The 21,114-nt window shown below is 48.2% G+C and overlaps 1 protein-coding gene across 1 annotated transcript in view; it reads right to left on the bottom strand.

The window, feature by feature from the left end:
• The window catches only part of LYPD1 (LY6/PLAUR domain containing 1), a 52,658-nt gene extending 31,886 nt beyond the window's left edge, over positions 1-20,772 (bottom strand). The window contains exon 1 of the mRNA XM_066575245.1: positions 20,666-20,772. Within this exon, the coding sequence (XP_066431342.1) occupies positions 20,666-20,714 (49 nt within the window). The 5' untranslated portion in view covers positions 20,715-20,772. The remainder of the gene's footprint in view (positions 1-20,665) is intronic.
• Positions 20,773-21,114: the final 342 nt, after the last annotated feature.

Below are 21,114 nucleotides of genomic sequence, written 5' to 3'. Positions count from 1 at the left end.
CACCTCCACCATCAGACTGACCCTATATAACATTATACATGACAAGCAGTATAATGAGCGTCACCTCCACCATCAGACTGACCCTATATAACATTATACATGACAAGCAGAATACTGAGCGTCACCTCCACCATCAGACTGACCCTATATAACATTATACATGAGAAGCAGAATACTCAGCGTCACCTCCACCATCAGACTGACACTATATAACATTATACATGACAAGCAGAATACTGAGCGTCACCTCCGCCATCAGACTGACCCTATATAACATTATACATGACAAGCAGAATACTGAGCGTCACCTCCACCATCAGACTGACCCTATATAACATTATACATGACAAGCAGAATACTGAGCGTCACCTCCACCATCAGACTGACCCTATATAACATTATACATGACAAGCAGAATACTGAGCGTCACCTCCACCATCAGACTGACCCCATATAATATTATACATGACAAGCAGAATACTGAGCGTCTCCTCCACCATCAGACTGACCCTATATAACATTATAGATAAGAAGCAGAATACTGAGCGTCACCTCCGCCATCAGACTGACCCTATATAATGTTATATATGACAAGCACAATACTGAGCGTCACCTCTGCCATCAGACTGACCCTATATAACATTATACATGAGAAGCAGAATACTGAGCGTCACCTCCACCATCAGACTGACCCTATATAACATTATATATGGCAAGCAGAATACTGAGCGTCACCTCCGTCATCTGACTGACCCTATATAATGTTATACATGACAAGCAGAATACTGAGCGTCACCTCCACCATCAGACTGACCCTATATAATATTATACATGACGAGCAGAATACTGAGCGTCACCTCCGCCATCAGACTGACCCTATATAACATTATACATGACAAGCAGAATACTGAGCGTCACCTCCACCATTAGACTGACCCTATATAACATTATACATGAGAAGCAGAATACTGAGCGTCACCTCCACCATCAGACTGACCCTATATAACATTATATATGGCAAGCAGAATACTGAGCGTCACCTCCACCATCAGACTGACCCTATATAACATTATACATGACAAGCAGAATACTGAGCGTCACCTCCATAATCAGACTGACCCTATATAACATTATACTTGACAAACAGATTACTGAGCGTCACCTCCGCCATCAGACTGACCCTATATAACATTATACATGACAAGCAGAATAGTGAGCGTCACCTCCACCATCAGACTGACCCTATATAACATTATATATGGCAAGCAGAATACTGAGCGTCACCTCCGTCATCTGACTGACCCTATATAACGTTATATATGACAAGCAGAATACTGAGCGTCAACTTCACCATCAGACTGACCCTATATAACATTATACATGACAGGCAGAATACTGAGCGTCACCTCCGCCATCAGACTGACCCTATATAACATTATACATGACACGCAGAATACTGAGCGTCACCTCCACCATCAGACTGACCCTATATAACATTATACATGACAAGCAGTATACTGAGCGTCACCTCCACCATCAGACTGACCCTATATAACATTATACATGGCAAGCAGAATACTGAGCGTCACCTCCGTCATCTGACTGACCCTATATAATGTTATACATGACAAGCAGAACACTGAGCGTCACCTCCACCATCAGACTGACCGTATATAACAATATATAAGAGAAGCAGAATACTGAGCGTCACCTCCACAATCAGACTGACCCTATATAACATTATAGATGACAAGCAGAATACTGAGCGTCACCTCCGCCATCAGACTGACCCTATATAACATTATACATGACAAGCAGTATACTGAGCGTCACCTCCACCATCAGACTGACCCTATATAACATTATACATGACAAGCAGAATACTGAGCGTCACCTCCACCATCAGACTGACCCTATATAATATTATACATGACAAGCAGAATACTGAGCGTCACCTCCACCATCAGACTGACCCTATATAACATTATACATGAGAAGAAGAATACTCAGCGTCACCTCCACCATCAGACTGACCCTATATAACATTATACATGACAAGCAGAATACTGAGCGTCACCTCCGCCATCAGACTGACCCTATATAACATTATACATGACAAGCAGAATACAGAGCGTCACCTCCACCATCAGACTGACCCTATATAACATTATATAAGACAAGCAGAATACTGAGCGTCACCTCCGCCATCAGACTGACCCTATATAATATTATAGATGACAAGCAGAATACTGAGCGTCACCTCCACCATCAGACTGACCCTATATGACATTATAGATGACCAGCAGAATACTGAGCGTCACCGCCACCATCAGACTGACCCTATATAACATTATAGATGACAAGCAGAATACTGAGCGTCACCTCCACCATCAGACTGACCCTATATAACATTATACATGACAAGGAGAATACTGAGCGTCACCTCCACCATCAGACTGACCCTATATAACATTATACATGACAAGGAGAATACTGAGCATCACCTCCGCCATCAGACTGACCCTATATAACATTATACATGACAAGTAGAATACTGAGCGTCACCTCCATCATCAGACTGACCCTATATAACATTATACATGACAAGTAGAATACTGAGCGTCACCTCCACCATCAGACTGACCCTATATAACATTATATATAACAAGCAGAATACTGAGCGTCACCTCCACCATCAGACTGACCCTATATAACATTATACATGACAAGCACAATACTGAGCGTCACCTCCACCATCAGACTGACCCTATATAACATTATACATGACAAGCAGAATACTGAGCGTCACCTCCACCATCAGACTGACCCTATATAACATTATATATAACAAGCAGAATACTGAGCGTCACCTCCGCCATCAGACTGACTCTATATAACATTATACATGACAAGCAGAATACTGAGCGTCACCTCCACCATCAGACTGACCCTATATAACATTATATATGACAAGCAGAATACTGAGCGTCACCTCCACCATCAGACTGACCCTATATAACATTATACAATGCAAGCAGAATACTGAGCGTCACCTCCGCCATCAGACTGACCCTATATAACATTATATATAACAAGCAGAATACTAATGGTCACCTCCGCCATCAGACTGACCCTATATAACATTATATATAACAAGCAGAATACTAATGGTCACCTCCCCCATCAGACTGACCCTATATGACATTATACATGACAAGCATTATACTGAGCGTCACCTCCACCATCAGACTGACCCTATATAACATTATACATGACAAGCAGAATACAGAGCGTCACCTCCGCCATCAGACTGACCCTATATAACATTATACACGACAAGCAGAACACTGAGCGTCAACTCCACCATCAGACTGACCCTATATAACATTATACACGACAAGCAGAACACTGAGCGTCACCTCCACCATCAGACTGACCCTATATAACATTATACATGACAAGCAGAATACTGAGCGTCACCTCCGCCATCAGACTGACCCTATATGACATTATACATGACAAGCAGAATACAGAGCGTCACCTCCACCATCAGACTGACCCTATATAACATTATACATGACAGGCAGAATACTGAGCGTCACCTCCACCATCAGACTGACCCTATATAACATTATATATGACAAGCAGAATACTGAGCGTCACCTCCGCCATCAGACTGACCCTATATAACATTATACATGACAAGCAGAATACTGAGCGTCATCTCCACCATCAGACTGACCCTATATAACATTATACATGACAAGCAGAATACTGAGCGTCACCTCCGCCATCAGACTGACCCTATATAACATTGAACATGACAAACAGAATACTGAGCGTCACCTCCACCATCAGACTGACCCTATATAACATTGAACATGACAAGCAGAATACTGAGCGTCACCTCCACCATCAGACTGACCCTATATAACATTATACATGACAAGCAGAATACTGAGCGTCACCTCCGCCATCAGACTGACCCTATCTAACATTATACATGACAAGCAGAATACTGAGCGTCACCTCCGCCATCAGACTGACCCTATGTAACATTATACATGACAAGCAGAATACTGAGCGTCACCTCCGCCATCAGACTGACCCTATATAACATTATACATGACAAGCAGAATACTGAGCGTCACCTCCACCATCAGACTGACCCTATATAACATTATATATAACAGGCAGAATACTGAGCGTCACCTCCGCCATCAGACTGACCATATATAACATTATAGATGACAAGCAGAATACTGAGCGTCACCTCCACCATCAGACTGACCCTATATAACATTATACATGACAAGCAGAATACTGAGCGTCACCTCCGCCATCAGACTGACCCTATATAACATTATATATGAGAAGGAGAATACTGAGCGTCACCTCCACCATCAGACTGACCCTATATAACATTATACATGACAAGCAGAATACTGAGCGTCACCTCCACCATCAGACTGACCCTATATAACATTATAGATGACAAGCAGAATACTGAGCGTCACCTCCACCATCAGACTGACCCTATATAACATTATACATGACAGGCAGAATACTGAGCGTCACCTCCACCATCAGACTGACCCCATATAACATTATAGATGACAAGCAGAATACTGAGCGTCACCTCCACCATCAGACTGACCCTATATAACATTATACATGACAGGCAGAATACTGAGCGTCACCTCCACCATCAGACTGACCCTATATAACATTATACATGACAAGCAGAATACTGAGCGTCACCTCCGCCATCAGACTGACCCTATATAACATTATACATGACAAGCAGAATACTGAGCGTCACCTCCGCCATCAGACTGACCCTATATAACATTATATATGACAAGCAGAATACTGAGCGTCACCTCCATCATCAGACTGATCCTATATAACATTATACATGACAAGCAGAATACTGAGCGTCACCTCCACCATCAGACTGACCCTATATAACATTATATATGACAAGCAGAATACTGAGCGTCATCTCCACCATCAGACTGACCCTATATAACATTATACATGACAAGCAGAATACTGAGCGTCATCTCCACCATCAGACTGACCCTATATAACATTATACATGACAAGCAGAATACTGAGCGTCACCACCGTCATCAGACTGACTCTATATAACATTATACATGACAAGCAGAATACTGAGCGTCACCACCGTCATCAGACTGACTCTATATAACATTATACATGACAAGCAGAATACTGAGCGTCACCTCCACCATCAGACTGACCCTATATAACATTGTACATGACAAGCAGAATACTGAGCGTCACCTCCACCATCAGACTGACCCTATATAACATTGTACATGACAAGCAGAATACTGAGCGTCACCTCCACCATCAGACTGACCCTATATAACGTTATATATGACAAGCAGAAAACTGAGCGTCACCTCCGCCATCAGACTGACCCTATATAACATTATATATGACAAGCAGAATACTGAGCGTCACCTCCACCATCAGACTGACCCTATATAACGTTATATATGACAAGCAGAAAACTGAGCGTCACCTCCACCATCAGACTGACCCTATATAACATTATATATGACAAGCAGAATACTGAGCGTCACCTCCGCCATCAGACTGACCCTATATAACATTATATATGACAAGCAGAATACTGAGCGTCACCTCCGCCATCAGACTGACCCTATATAACATTATATATGACAAGCAGAATACTGAGCGTCACCTCCGCCATCAGACTGACCCTATATAACATTATATATGACAAGCAGAATACTGAGCGTCACCTCCACTATCAGACTGACCCTATATAACATTATATATGACAAGCAGAATACTGAGCGTCACCTCCGCCATCAGACTGACCCTATATAACATTATACAGGACAAGCAGAATACTGAGCGTCACCTCCACCATCAGACTGACCTTATATAATATTATATATAACAAGCAGAATACTGAGTGTCACCTCCACCATCAGACTGACCCTATATAACATTATACATGACAAGGAGAATACTGAGCGTCACCTCCACCATCAGACTGACCCTATATAACATTATACATGACAAGAAGAATACTGAGCGTCACCTCCGCCATCAGACTGACCTTATATAACATTATATATGACAAGCAGAATACTGACCGTCACCTCCGCCATCAGACTGACCTTATATAACATTATATATGACAACCAGAATACTGAGCGTCACCTCCGTCATCAGACTGACCCTATATAACATTATACATGACAAGCAGAATACTGAGCGTCACCTCCGCCATCAGACTGACCCTATATAACATTATACATGACAAGCAGAATACTGAGCATCACCTCCACCATCAGACTGACCCTATATAACATTATATATGACAACCAGAATACTGAGCGTCACCTCCGTCATCAGACTGACTCTATATAACATTATATATGACAAGCAGAATACTGAGCGTCACCTCCGCCATCAGACTGACCCTATATAACATTATATATGACAAGCAGAATACTGAGCGTCACCTCCGCCATCAGACTGACCCTATATAACATTATATATGACAAGCAGAATACTGAGCGTCACCTCCGCCATCAGACTGACCCTATATAACATTATATATGACAAGCAGAATACTGAGCGTCACCTCCACTATCAGACTGACCCTATATAACATTATATATGACAAGCAGAATACTGAGCGTCACCTCCGCCATCAGACTGACCCTATATAACATTATACAGGACAAGCAGAATACTGAGCGTCACCTCCACCATCAGACTGACCCTATATAACATTATATATGACAACCAGAATACTGAGCGTCACCTCCGTCATCAGACTGACTCTATATAACATTATACATGACAAGCAGAATACTGAGCGTCACCTCCGCCATTAGACTGACCCTATATAACATTATAGATGACAAACAGAATACTGAGCGTCACCTCCACCATCAGACTGACCCTATAGAACATTATACATGACAAGCAGAATACTGAGCGTCACCTCCACCATCAGACTGACCCTATATAACATTATATATGACAAGCAGAATACTGAGCGTCACCTCCGCCATCAGACTGACCCTATATAACATTATATATGACAAGCAGAATACTGAGCGTCACCTCCACTATCAGACTGACCCTATATAACATTATACAGGACAAGCAGAATACTGAGCGTCAATTCCACCATCAGACTGACCCTATATAACATTATACATGACAAGCAGAATACTGAGCGTCACCTCCACCATCAGACTGACCCTATATAACATTATACATGACAAGGAGAATACTGAGCGTCACCTCCACCATCAGACTGACCCTATATAACATTATACATGACAAGGAGAATACTGAGCATCACCTCCGCCATCAGACTGACCCTATATAACATTATACATGACAAGAAGAATACTGAGCGTCACCTCCGCCATCAGACTGACCTTATATAACATTATATATGACAACCAGAATACTGAGCGTCACCTCCGTCATCAGACTGACCCTATATAACATTATATATGACAAGCAGAATACTGAGCGTCACCTCCGCCATCAGACTGACCCTATATAACATTATACATGACAAGCAGAATACTGAGCGTCACCTCCGCCATCAGACTGACCCTATATAACATTATATATACCCAGCAAAATACTGAGCGTCACCTCCGCCATCAGACTGACCTTATATAACATTATACATGACAAGCAGAATACTGAGCGTCACCTCCACCATCAGACTGACCCTATATAACATTATAAATGACAAGCAGAATACTGAGCGTCACCTCCACCATCAGACTGACCTTATATAACATTATACATGACAAGCAGAATACTGAGCGTCACCTCCACCATCAGACTGACCTTATATAACATTATACATGACAAGCAGAATACTGAGCGTCACCTCCACCATCAGACTGACCTTATATAACATTATACATGACAAGCAGAATACTGAGCGTCACCTCCACCATCAGACTGACCCTATATAACATTATACATGACAAGCAGAATACTGAGCGTCACCTCCACCATCAGACTGACCTTATATAACATTATACATGACAAGCAGAATACTGAGCGTCACCTCCACCATCAGACTGACCCTATATAACATTATACATGACAAGCAGAATACTGAGCGTCACCACCGTCATCAGACTGACTCTATATAACATTATACATGACAAGCAGAATACTGAGCGTCACCACCGTCATCAGACTGACTCTATATAACATTATACATGACAAGCAGAATACTGAGCGTCACCTCCACCATCAGACTGACCCTATATAACATTGTACATGACAAGCAGAATACTGAGCGTCACCTCCACCATCAGACTGACCCTATATAACATTGTACATGACAAGCAGAATACTGAGCGTCACCTCCACCATCAGACTGACCCTATATAACGTTATATATGACAAGCAGAAAACTGAGCGTCACCTCCGCCATCAGACTGACCCTATATAACATTATATATGACAAGCAGAATACTGAGCGTCACCTCCACCATCAGACTGACCCTATATAACGTTATATATGACAAGCAGAAAACTGAGCGTCACCTCCACCATCAGACTGACCCTATATAACATTATATATGACAAGCAGAATACTGAGCGTCACCTCCGCCATCAGACTGACCCTATATAACATTATATATGACAAGCAGAATACTGAGCGTCACCTCCGCCATCAGACTGACCCTATATAACATTATATATGACAAGCAGAATACTGAGCGTCACCTCCGCCATCAGACTGACCCTATATAACATTATATATGACAAGCAGAATACTGAGCGTCACCTCCACTATCAGACTGACCCTATATAACATTATATATGACAAGCAGAATACTGAGCGTCACCTCCGCCATCAGACTGACCCTATATAACATTATACAGGACAAGCAGAATACTGAGCGTCACCTCCACCATCAGACTGACCTTATATAATATTATATATAACAAGCAGAATACTGAGTGTCACCTCCACCATCAGACTGACCCTATATAACATTATACATGACAAGGAGAATACTGAGCGTCACCTCCACCATCAGACTGACCCTATATAACATTATACATGACAAGAAGAATACTGAGCGTCACCTCCGCCATCAGACTGACCTTATATAACATTATATATGACAAGCAGAATACTGACCGTCACCTCCGCCATCAGACTGACCTTATATAACATTATATATGACAACCAGAATACTGAGCGTCACCTCCGTCATCAGACTGACCCTATATAACATTATACATGACAAGCAGAATACTGAGCGTCACCTCCGCCATCAGACTGACCCTATATAACATTATACATGACAAGCAGAATACTGAGCATCACCTCCACCATCAGACTGACCCTATATAACATTATATATGACAACCAGAATACTGAGCGTCACCTCCGTCATCAGACTGACTCTATATAACATTATATATGACAAGCAGAATACTGAGCGTCACCTCCGCCATCAGACTGACCCTATATAACATTATATATGACAAGCAGAATACTGAGCGTCACCTCCGCCATCAGACTGACCCTATATAACATTATATATGACAAGCAGAATACTGAGCGTCACCTCCGCCATCAGACTGACCCTATATAACATTATATATGACAAGCAGAATACTGAGCGTCACCTCCACTATCAGACTGACCCTATATAACATTATATATGACAAGCAGAATACTGAGCGTCACCTCCGCCATCAGACTGACCCTATATAACATTATACAGGACAAGCAGAATACTGAGCGTCACCTCCACCATCAGACTGACCCTATATAACATTATATATGACAACCAGAATACTGAGCGTCACCTCCGTCATCAGACTGACTCTATATAACATTATACATGACAAGCAGAATACTGAGCGTCACCTCCGCCATTAGACTGACCCTATATAACATTATAGATGACAAACAGAATACTGAGCGTCACCTCCACCATCAGACTGACCCTATAGAACATTATACATGACAAGCAGAATACTGAGCGTCACCTCCACCATCAGACTGACCCTATATAACATTATATATGACAAGCAGAATACTGAGCGTCACCTCCGCCATCAGACTGACCCTATATAACATTATATATGACAAGCAGAATACTGAGCGTCACCTCCACTATCAGACTGACCCTATATAACATTATACAGGACAAGCAGAATACTGAGCGTCAATTCCACCATCAGACTGACCCTATATAACATTATACATGACAAGCAGAATACTGAGCGTCACCTCCACCATCAGACTGACCCTATATAACATTATACATGACAAGGAGAATACTGAGCGTCACCTCCACCATCAGACTGACCCTATATAACATTATACATGACAAGGAGAATACTGAGCATCACCTCCGCCATCAGACTGACCCTATATAACATTATACATGACAAGAAGAATACTGAGCGTCACCTCCGCCATCAGACTGACCTTATATAACATTATATATGACAACCAGAATACTGAGCGTCACCTCCGTCATCAGACTGACCCTATATAACATTATATATGACAAGCAGAATACTGAGCGTCACCTCCGCCATCAGACTGACCCTATATAACATTATACATGACAAGCAGAATACTGAGCGTCACCTCCGCCATCAGACTGACCCTATATAACATTATATATACCCAGCAAAATACTGAGCGTCACCTCCGCCATCAGACTGACCTTATATAACATTATACATGACAAGCAGAATACTGAGCGTCACCTCCACCATCAGACTGACCCTATATAACATTATAAATGACAAGCAGAATACTGAGCGTCACCTCCACCATCAGACTGACCTTATATAACATTATACATGACAAGCAGAATACTGAGCGTCACCTCCACCATCAGACTGACCTTATATAACATTATACATGACAAGCAGAATACTGAGCGTCACCTCCACCATCAGACTGACCTTATATAACATTATACATGACAAGCAGAATACTGAGCGTCACCTCCACCATCAGACTGACCCTATATAACATTATACATGACAAGCAGAATACTGAGCGTCACCTCCACCATCAGACTGACCTTATATAACATTATACATGACAAGCAGAATACTGAGCGTCACCTCCACCATCAGACTGACCCTATATAACATTATACATGACAAGCAGAATACTGAGCGTCACCTCCACCATCAGACTGACCCTATATAACATTATACATGACAAACAGAATACTGAGCGTCACCTCCACCATCAGACTGACCCTATATAACATTATAGATGACCAGCAGAATACTGAGCGTCACCGCCACCATCAGACTGACCCTATATAACATTATACATGACAAGCAGAATACTGAGCGTCACCTCCGCCATCAGACTGACCTTATATAACATTATACATGACAAGCAGAATACTGAGCGTCACCTCCACCATCAGACTGACCTTATATAACATTATACATGACAAGCAGAATACTGAGCGTCACCTCCACCATCAGACTGACCCTATATAACATTATACATGACAAGCAGAATACTGAGCGTCACCTCCACCATCAGACTGACCCTATATAACATTATACATGACAAACAGAATACTGAGCGTCACCTCCACCATCAGACTGACCCTATATAACATTATAGATGACCAGCAGAATACTGAGCGTCACCGCCACCATCAGACTGACCCTATATAACATTATACATGACAAGCAGAATACTGAGCGTCACCTCCGCCATCAGACTGACCCTATGTAACATTATGTATGACAAGCAGAATACTGAGCGTCACCTCCACCATCAGACTGACCCTATATAACATTATGTATGACAAGCAGAATACTGGGCGTCACCTCCACCATCAGACTGATCCTATATAACATTATACATGACAAGCAGAATACTGAGCGTCACCTCCGTCATCAGACTGACCCTATATAACATTATACATGACAAGCAGAATACTGAGCGTCACCTCCGCCATCAGACTGACCCTATATAACATTATATATGACAAGCAGAATACTGAGCGTCACCTCCACCATCAGACTGACCCTATATAACATTATATATGACAAGCAGAATACTGAGCGTCACCTCCGTCATCAGACTGACCTTATATAACATTATATATGACAACCAGAATACTGAGCGTCACCTCCGCCATCAGACTGACCCTATATAACATTACACATGACAAGCAGAATACTGAGCGTCACCTCCACCATCAGACTGACCCTATATAACATTATACATGACAAGGAGAATACTGAGCGTCACCTCCGCCATCAGACTGACCCTATATAACATTATATATGACAAGCAGAATACTGAGCGTCACCTCCACCATCAGACTGACCCTATATAACATTATAGATGACAAGCAGAATACTGAGCGTCACCTCCACCATCAGACAGACCCTATATAACATTATACATGACAAGCAGAATACTGAGCGTCACCTCCACCCTCAGACTGACCCTATATAACATTATACATGACAAGCAGAATACTGAGCGTCACCTCCACCATCAGACTGACCCTATATAACATTATACATGACAAGCAGAATACTGAGCGTCACCTCCGCCATCAGACTGACCCTATATAACATTATACATGACAAGCAGAATACTGAGCGTCACCTCCCCCATCAGACTGACCATATATAACATTATACATGACAAGCAGAAAACTGAGCGTCACCTCCGCCATCAGACTGACCTTATATAACATTATAGATAACAAGCAGAATACTGAGCGTCACCTCCACCATCAGACTGACCCTATATAACATTATACATGACAAGCAGAATACTGAGCGTCACCTCCACCATCAGACTGACCCTATATAACATTATACAGGACAAGGAGAATACTGAGCGTCACCTCCACCATCAGACTGACCCTATATAACATTATACAGGACAAGGAGAATACTGAGCGTCACCTCTACCATCAGACTGACCCTATATATTATATTGACCAAGTCAGAGATGTGGATGGAAGCGACATTTCACGCCCCACACTGAGGCCTCGGGTCGCTCTCTCTCACTTGCTTTCAGTTCAACGTCGTTCAAAGCAGCGGCATTTTACTGTGATTTTGATCAGCTTCTTTGATTGCAGCTTTCTAACATACTCCATCGTTGTGATGGGTGATGCGACAGTAAAAACGCGAAAACGCAGAATAATAAAGAAGACTGTTCTCAAAAATTGCGGCGTTATTAGCGTCATGAAGCAGAGATCTGTGAGGCCCTATCGATATCAATGGGATGTTGTACTGCCACTAGTGCGGCGCTCGGGACGCTGCCCTGATCGCGATAAGAAACCGGTGTGAGAGCGGCCCTGGGGGCTACTTTCAGGGGCGAGTTTATCATCCAAGTCGCGTCCCAAATTGTATTGACACAACTGGAATCTACAAGGTGCGTTCACACGTCACCTCGGAATACACGGTGCGGTCAGCGTACCCCATAAGCCCCCGGTAGCCTCTAGCGAGTGCCGAGTCGCTGGTCCGGTGGTGCAGTGCTCACCGGGGGGCTTGTGCGGGATAGCTGACCGCACCGTGTATTCCGAGGTGAGGGGGAGCGACGTAACTACTAACATCCGCTGCGGATCCGCGGTTCAATCCTGGTCAAAATCTACATCTATGGTGCGGATTCAGACGCGGGTTTGTATACGGTAATGCTGCCATTTATTCGGCCGCGTTTCCGCCCCATATGAACGCACCTTTAAAGTGTATGACGTCATTCGCACGGGGCACTTTTTCCTGGACCAATGGTCTGAGTTTTAAAACTCGCACATGTCCGACTTTGGTGCGTTTTATGCAGAAAAATCGATCATTAATGCCAATTCTTGCATGAAAAAAACGGACTGCGTTCCCGCAGCAGGCATGTGCGATCCGCTTTTTTCACACATTGACCGGTGTTTTCAATCACATCAATTGGGCCGCCTTCTTTTTTTTTGCTGCAAAAAACGGATGACACTCGCAAGTTAGCGCAAAAATACAACAAAAACTGATGTAAAACGCGCTCGCAATAAAATCTGTCCGTTTTTCACTGACTGAAATCGCCGTTGGCCGCGTGACTACGGTCTTATGATGCAGCCATACATGAAAAATATGTTATTTCCATGTCCTGAACGCGAACAACGCGCACGACTCGGTCCAAACGTCTTCACCGGCGCTACTGGGAGGGCGATCGTCAGCTGCGGTGAACGGAAGGCCCAACTAGACAGGATTTGTAGGGGTTAATATGGAACGAGGGTCTCACGGGGAGCAGCGCTTGTTGCTGCCCTCAGAGTGGAAGTTCTACTTCTGCTCCCCCTATTGGTGTAATACTGAGATCAGAAGCTAATAAAGACACAACACAGCGAGGACGGATCTCCGAGCAGCAAACACGACATGAAATGCACAAAGTGACCGCTAATCACCGGCGTCAGCGCTCCCCGATCACTCGCAGCACAGTCACTAATGGAAGCGTAATAACACAGTCTGGAGGCCGCTGAGAGGGAGAAAGACACGACGGCGGACCGGGGGGCTGCGGAAATACTGGAGGCAGACAATGCACAGCGGACACCAACAATGGGGGGCAGCAACACCGGGGACACAGGGGTGGGGGAGCTACAGAGGAGCAGGAATACAGGGGACACAGGGGTGGGGAGCTACAGAGGAGCAGGAATACAGGGGACACGGGGATTGGGGTGCAGAGGAGCAGGAATACAGGGGACACAGGGGTGGGGGAGCTACAGAGGAGCAGGAATACAGGGGACCCGGGGATTGGGGTGCAGAGGAGCAGGAATACAGGGGACACGGGGATTGGGGTGCAGAGGGGCAGGAATACAGGGGACACAGGGGTGGGGAGCTACAGAGGGGCAGGAATACAGGGGACACAGGGATTGGGGTGCAGAGGAGCAAGAATACAGGGGACACGGGGATTGGGGTGCAGAGGAGCAAGAATACAGGGGACACGGGGATTGGGGTGCAGAGGAGCAAGAATACAGGGGACACGGGGATTGGGGTGCAGAGGAGCAAGAATACAGGGGACACGGGGATTGGGGTGCAGAGGGGCAGGAATACAGGGGACACAGGGGTGGGGAGCTACAGAGAAGCAGGAATACAGGGGACACGGGGATTGGGGTGCAGAGGAACAGGAATACAGGGGACACAGGGATTGGGGTGCAGAGGAGAAAGAAAACAAGGGACACAGGGATTGGGGTGCAGAGGAGCAAGAATACAGGGGACACAGAGATTGGGGTGCAGAGGAGCAAGAATACAGGGGACACGGGGATTGGGGTGCAGAGGAACAGGAATACAGGGGACACAGGGATTGGGGTGCAGCAGAGGAGCAAGAATACAGGGGACACGGGGATTGGGGTGCAGAGGAGCAAGAATACAGGGGACACAGGGATTGGGGTGCAGAGGAGCAGGAGTACAGGGGACACGGGGATTGGGGTGCAGAGGAGCAGGAGTACAGGGGACACGGGGATTGGGGTGCAGAGGAGCAGGAGTACAGGGGACAAAGGGATTGGGGTGCCGAGGAGCAAGAATACAGGGGACACAGGGATTGGGGTGCAGAGGAGCAAGAATACAGGGGACACAGGGATTGGGGTGCAGAGAAACAGGAATACAGGGGACACAGGGATTGGGGTACAGAGGAGCAAGAATACAGGGGACACAGGGATTGGGCTGCAGCAGAGGAGCAAGAATACAGGGGACACAGGGATTGGGGTGCAGCAGAGGAGCAAGAATACAGGGGACACAGGGATTGGGGTGCAGCAGAGGAGCAAGAATACAGGGGACACAGGGATTGGGGTGCAGAGGAGAAAGAAAACAGGGGACACAGGGATTGGGGTGCAGCAGAGGAGCAAGAATACAGGGGACAAAGGAATTGGGGTGCAGAGGAGCAAGAAAACAGGGGACACGGGGATTGGGGTGCAGCAGAGGAGCAAGAATACAGGGGACACGGGGATTGGGGTGCAGAGGAGCAAGAAAACAGGGGACACAGGGATTGGGGTGCAGAGGAGAAAGAAAACAGGGGACACAGGGATTGGGGTGCAGCAGAGGAGCAAGAATACAGGGGACAAAGGAATTGGGGTGCAGAGGAGCAAGAAAACAGGGGACACGGGGATTGGGGTGCAGCAGAGGAGCAAGAATACAGGGGACACAGGGATTGGGGTGCAGCAGAGGAACAGGAATACAGGGGACAAAGGAATTGGGGTGCAGCAGAGGAGCAAGAATACAGGGGACACAGGGATTGGGGTGCAGCAGAGGAGCAAGAATACAGGGGACATGGGTGGGGGTGCAGCAGAGGAGCAAGAATACAGGGGACACGGGGATTGGGGTGCAGCACAGGAGCAAGAATACAGGGGACAAAGGAATTGGGGTGCAGCAGAGGAGCAAGAATACAGGGGACAAATGAATTGGGGTGCAGCAGAGGAGCAAGAATACAGGGGACACAGGAACTGGGGTGCAGCAGAGGAACAAGAAGACTGGGGACACAGGGATTGGGGTGCTGAAGAGCAAGAATACAGGGGATACAGGGATTGGGGTGCAGAGGAACAAAAATACAGGGGACACAGGAATTGGGGTGCAGCAGAGGAGCAGGAATACAGGGGACACAGGGATTGGGGTACAGAGGAGCAAGAATACAGGGGACACAGAAATTAGGGGCACAACAGAGGAGCAGGAATACAAGGGACACAGGGATTGGGGTGCAGCAGAGGAGCAAGAATACAGGGGACACAGGGATTGGGGTGCAGAGGAGCAAGAATACAGGGGACACAGGGATTGGGGTGCAGAGGAGCAAGAATACAGGGGACACAAGTATTGGGGTGCAGAGGAGCAAGAATACAGGGGACACAGGGATTGGGGTGCAACAGAGGAGTGGGAATACAGGGGACACAGTGATTGGGGTGCAGCAGAGGAGCAAGAATACAGGGGACACAGGGATTGGGGTGCAGAGGAGCAAGAATACAGGGGACACAGGGATTGGGGTGCAGCAGAGGAGCAAGAATACAGGGGACACAGGGATTGGGGTGCAGAGGAGCAAGAATACAGGGGACACAGGGATTGGGGTGCAACAGAGGAGCAGGAATACAGGGGACACAGGGATTGGGATGCAGAGCAGCAGGAATACAGGGGACACAGGGATTGGGGTGCAACAGAGGAGCAGGAATACAGGGGACACAGGGATTGGGGTGCAACAGAGGAGCAGGAATACAGGGGACACAGGGATTGGGGTGCAGAGGAGCAAGAATACAAGGGACACAGGGATTGAGGTGCAGAGGATCAAGAATACAGGGGACACAGGGATTGGGGTGCAGAGGAGCAAGAATACAGGGGACACAGGAATTGGGGTGCAGCAGAGGAGCAAAAATACAGGGGACACAGGGATTGGGGTGCAGAGGAGCAAGAATACAGGGGACACAGGGATTGGGGTGCAGAGGAGCAAGAATACAGGGGACACGGGGATTGGGGTGCAGAGGAGCAAGAATACAGGGGACATGGATTGGGGTGCAGAGGAGCAAGAATACAGAAGACTTGAGGATCGGGATGCCGCAGACAAGCAAGAATACAGGGGACACAGGGATTGGGGTGCAGCAGAGGAGCAGGAATACAGGGGACACAGGGATTGGGGTGCAGCAGGGGAGCGGGAACAGAAGGGACACAGGGATTGGGGTGCAGAGGAGCAAGAATACAGGGGACACGGGGATTGTAGTACAGCAGAGGAGCAGGTATACAGGGGACATGTTGATCAGGGTGCAGCAGAAAAGTAATACAGGGGACACACAGTGGCCATAGTGATCGGGGTGCAGAAGGGAAGCAGTAATGGAAGGGAGACAAGCATCAGGGTTACAGTACAACAGAGGACACAGATCAGGGTGCAACAAGTAATACAGAGGAGCAGGGCTAGGGGTATCAAAGTAAACATAGAGGCTCTCAGGTACATGAGCAGACACTGCGCGGTCCAGGGGCAGACACTGCGCGGTCCAGGGGCAGACACTGGGGGGTCCAGGGGCAGACACTGGGGGGTCCAGGGGCAGACACTGCGCGGTCCAGGGGCAGACACTGCGGGGTCCAGGGGCAGACACTGCGGGGTCCAGGGGCAGACACTGGGAGGTCCAGGGGCAGACACTGCGCGATCCAGGGGCAGATACTGCGGGGTCCAGGGGCAGACACTGCGGGGTCCAGGAACATGCACTGGGGGTCCAGGGGCAGACACTGCGGGGTCCAGGAGCATGCACTTGGGGGTCCAGGGCAGACACTGGGAGGTCCAGGAGCAGACACTGGGGGGTCCAGGGGCAGACACTGCGCGGTCCAGGGGAAGACACTGGGGGGGGTCCAGGGGCAGACACTGCGCGGTCCAGGGGCAGACACTGCGCGGTCCAGGGGCAGACACTGCGCGGTCCAGGGGCAGACACTGCGCGGTCCAGGGGCAGACACTGCGGGGTCCAGGGGCAGACACTGCGGGCTCCAGGGGCAGACACTGGGAGGTCCAGGGGCAGACACTGCGCGATCCAGGGGCTGATACTGCGGGGTCCAGGGGCAGACACTGCGGGGTCCAGGGGCAGACACTGCGGGGTCCAGGGGCAGACACTGCGGGGTCCAAGGGCAGACACTGCGGGGTCCAGGAACATGCACTTGGGGGTCCAGGGCAGACACTGGGAGGTCCAGGAGCAGACACTGGGAGGTCACAAGGTGCAGGATCAGACACTGGGGGGTCCAGAAGCACATACTGGGGGAGTCATAAGGTGTAGGAGCAGATACTGAGGGGTCACAAGATGCAGGAGCAAACACTGGGGGAGTCCAAGAATATACACTGGGGAGGGTCACAAGGTGTAGGAGCAGACACTGTGGGGGGTCACAAGCTGTAGGAGCAGACACTGTGGGGGAGTCACAAGGTGTGGGAGCAGACACTGTGGGGGAGTCACAAGGTGTGGGAGCAGACACTGTGGGGGTCACAAGATGTGGGAGCAGACACTGTGGGGGGTCACAAGGTGTGGGAGCAGAGACTGCAGGGGTCACAAGGTGTGGGAGCAGAGACTGCAGGGGTCACAAAGTGTAAGAGTAGACACTGGGGGTCACAAGGTTCAAGAACAGACACTGTGGGGGTCACAAGCTGTAGGAGCAGACACTGGGGGGGTCACAAGGTGTAGGAGCAGACACTGTGGGGGAGTCACAAGGTGTAGGAGAAGACACTGGGGGGGTCACAAGGTGTAGGAGCAGACACTGGGGGGGTCACAAGGTGTAGGAGCAGACACTGTAGGGGGGTCACAAGGTGTAGGAGCAGACACTGTAGGGGGGTCACAAGGTGTAGGAGCAGACACTGTAGGGGGGTCACAAGGTGTAGGAGCAGACACTGTGGGGGTCACAAGGTGTAGGAGCAGACACTGGGGGGGTCACAAGGTGTAGGAGCAGACACTGGGGGGTCACAAGGTGTAGGAGCAGACACTGGGGGGTCACAAGGTGTAGGAGCAGACACTGGGGGGGTCACAAGGTGTAGGAGCAGACACTGGGGGCGGGGTCACAAGGTGTAGGAGCAGACACTGGGGGGGTCACAAGGTGTAGGAGCAGACACGGGGGGGGGGGGGTCACAAGGTATAGGAGCAGACACTATGGGGGGCTCACAAGGTATAGGAGCAGACACTATGGGGGGGTCACAAGGTATAGGAGCAGACACTATGGGGGGGTCACAAGGTATAGGAGCAGACACTATGGGGGGTCACAAGGTATAGGAGCAGACACTATGGGGGGGTCACAAGGTATAGGAGCAGACACTATGGGGGGGTCACAAGGTATAGGAGCAGACACGGGGGGGTCACAAGGTATAGGAGCAGACACTATGGGGGGGTCACAAGGTATAGGAGCAGACACGGGGGGGTCACAAGGTATAGGAGCAGACACTATGGGGGGTCACAAGGTATAGGAGCAGACACGGGGGGGTCACAAGGTATAGGAGCAGACACTGGGGAGGGGGGTCACAAGGTGTAAAAGCAGACACTGGGGGGGTCACAAGGTGTGGGAGTAGACACTGGGGTGATATGTGTTCACAAGGTTCAGAGGAGAAGGCACTCTGGGTGCTGGAGAAAACATTGGGCGTGCAGAAGCAGAAACTGGGGGTTCCCGAGGTGCAGACAGTAGGGAATTACAGGGTGCAGAAGCAGACACTGTGGTTCCAAGAACAGGCACTGGGGATTCCCTGGGTGCTGGAGCAGACAGGTGCTCTGGGGGTGTAAGAGCAGATACTGAGGTTCCCCGGGGTGCAGGAACAGATACTGGGGGTGAAGAAACAGACAATTGGGGGGTGCAGGAGCAGATACTTGGGTTCCCCGGGGTGCAGGAGCAGATTCTCGGGGTGAGGGAGCGGATACTGGGGTTTCCCGGGGTGCAGGAGTAAAGTTGGGGTGTTGAGGATCAGATACTGGGGGTGCAAGAGCAGATAGTGGGGGTGCATGGGCAGTCAACTGGAGGTGCAGGAGCAGATATCGGGCGTGCAGGAGAAGACAATTTGGGGTGCAGGAGCAGACATTTAGGGGTGCAGGCGCAGACACTGGGGCTCCCCGGGGTGCAGGAGTAAAGTTGGGGTGTTGAGGATCAGACACTGGGGGTCCCGGAGTCTCACCTGCGCTCAGCAGCCCCCAGCAGGTCGCGCACATCAGCTGGAGCCACATGGTCGCCGCTCTCCCGGCTCACACGGCCATGCTCCCGGCGGCGGCGGCTCCGCTCTCGGACTCCCGTGGTCTCCGGTGTGAGCAGCATCTCCAGCTTCAGCACCAGCCGCACCGCCGGCCCCGCCCACGGCCTGACGTCACAGGGGCGGGGCTGCGCCGGGAGCTGACAACTTGGGGAGTCCGACCGACAACCACAGCGCCGGCGGGTTATATGGGGGGGTGTCGGCAGCCTCTGCTCTGGGGTCTCCTTACCCCGGCAAGACGGTCCGCTGCGGTGAGAGGAGCCGCGAGGTGACGGGGGTGAACGGCTCTTCGGTCCGCTCTTGTGGCGACTTGTTGGGCTCTGAACTACAACTGTGAGGGAGCCGACCGGAGCCTCACCGGGCAATGTGACGGTTAT

This window comes from Eleutherodactylus coqui, chromosome 8, assembly GCF_035609145.1.
Source record: "Eleutherodactylus coqui strain aEleCoq1 chromosome 8, aEleCoq1.hap1, whole genome shotgun sequence".
In the NCBI taxonomy this organism is placed as follows: domain Eukaryota; kingdom Metazoa; phylum Chordata; class Amphibia; order Anura; family Eleutherodactylidae; genus Eleutherodactylus; species Eleutherodactylus coqui.
This window is presented reverse-complemented; position numbering and strand designations above follow the sequence as displayed.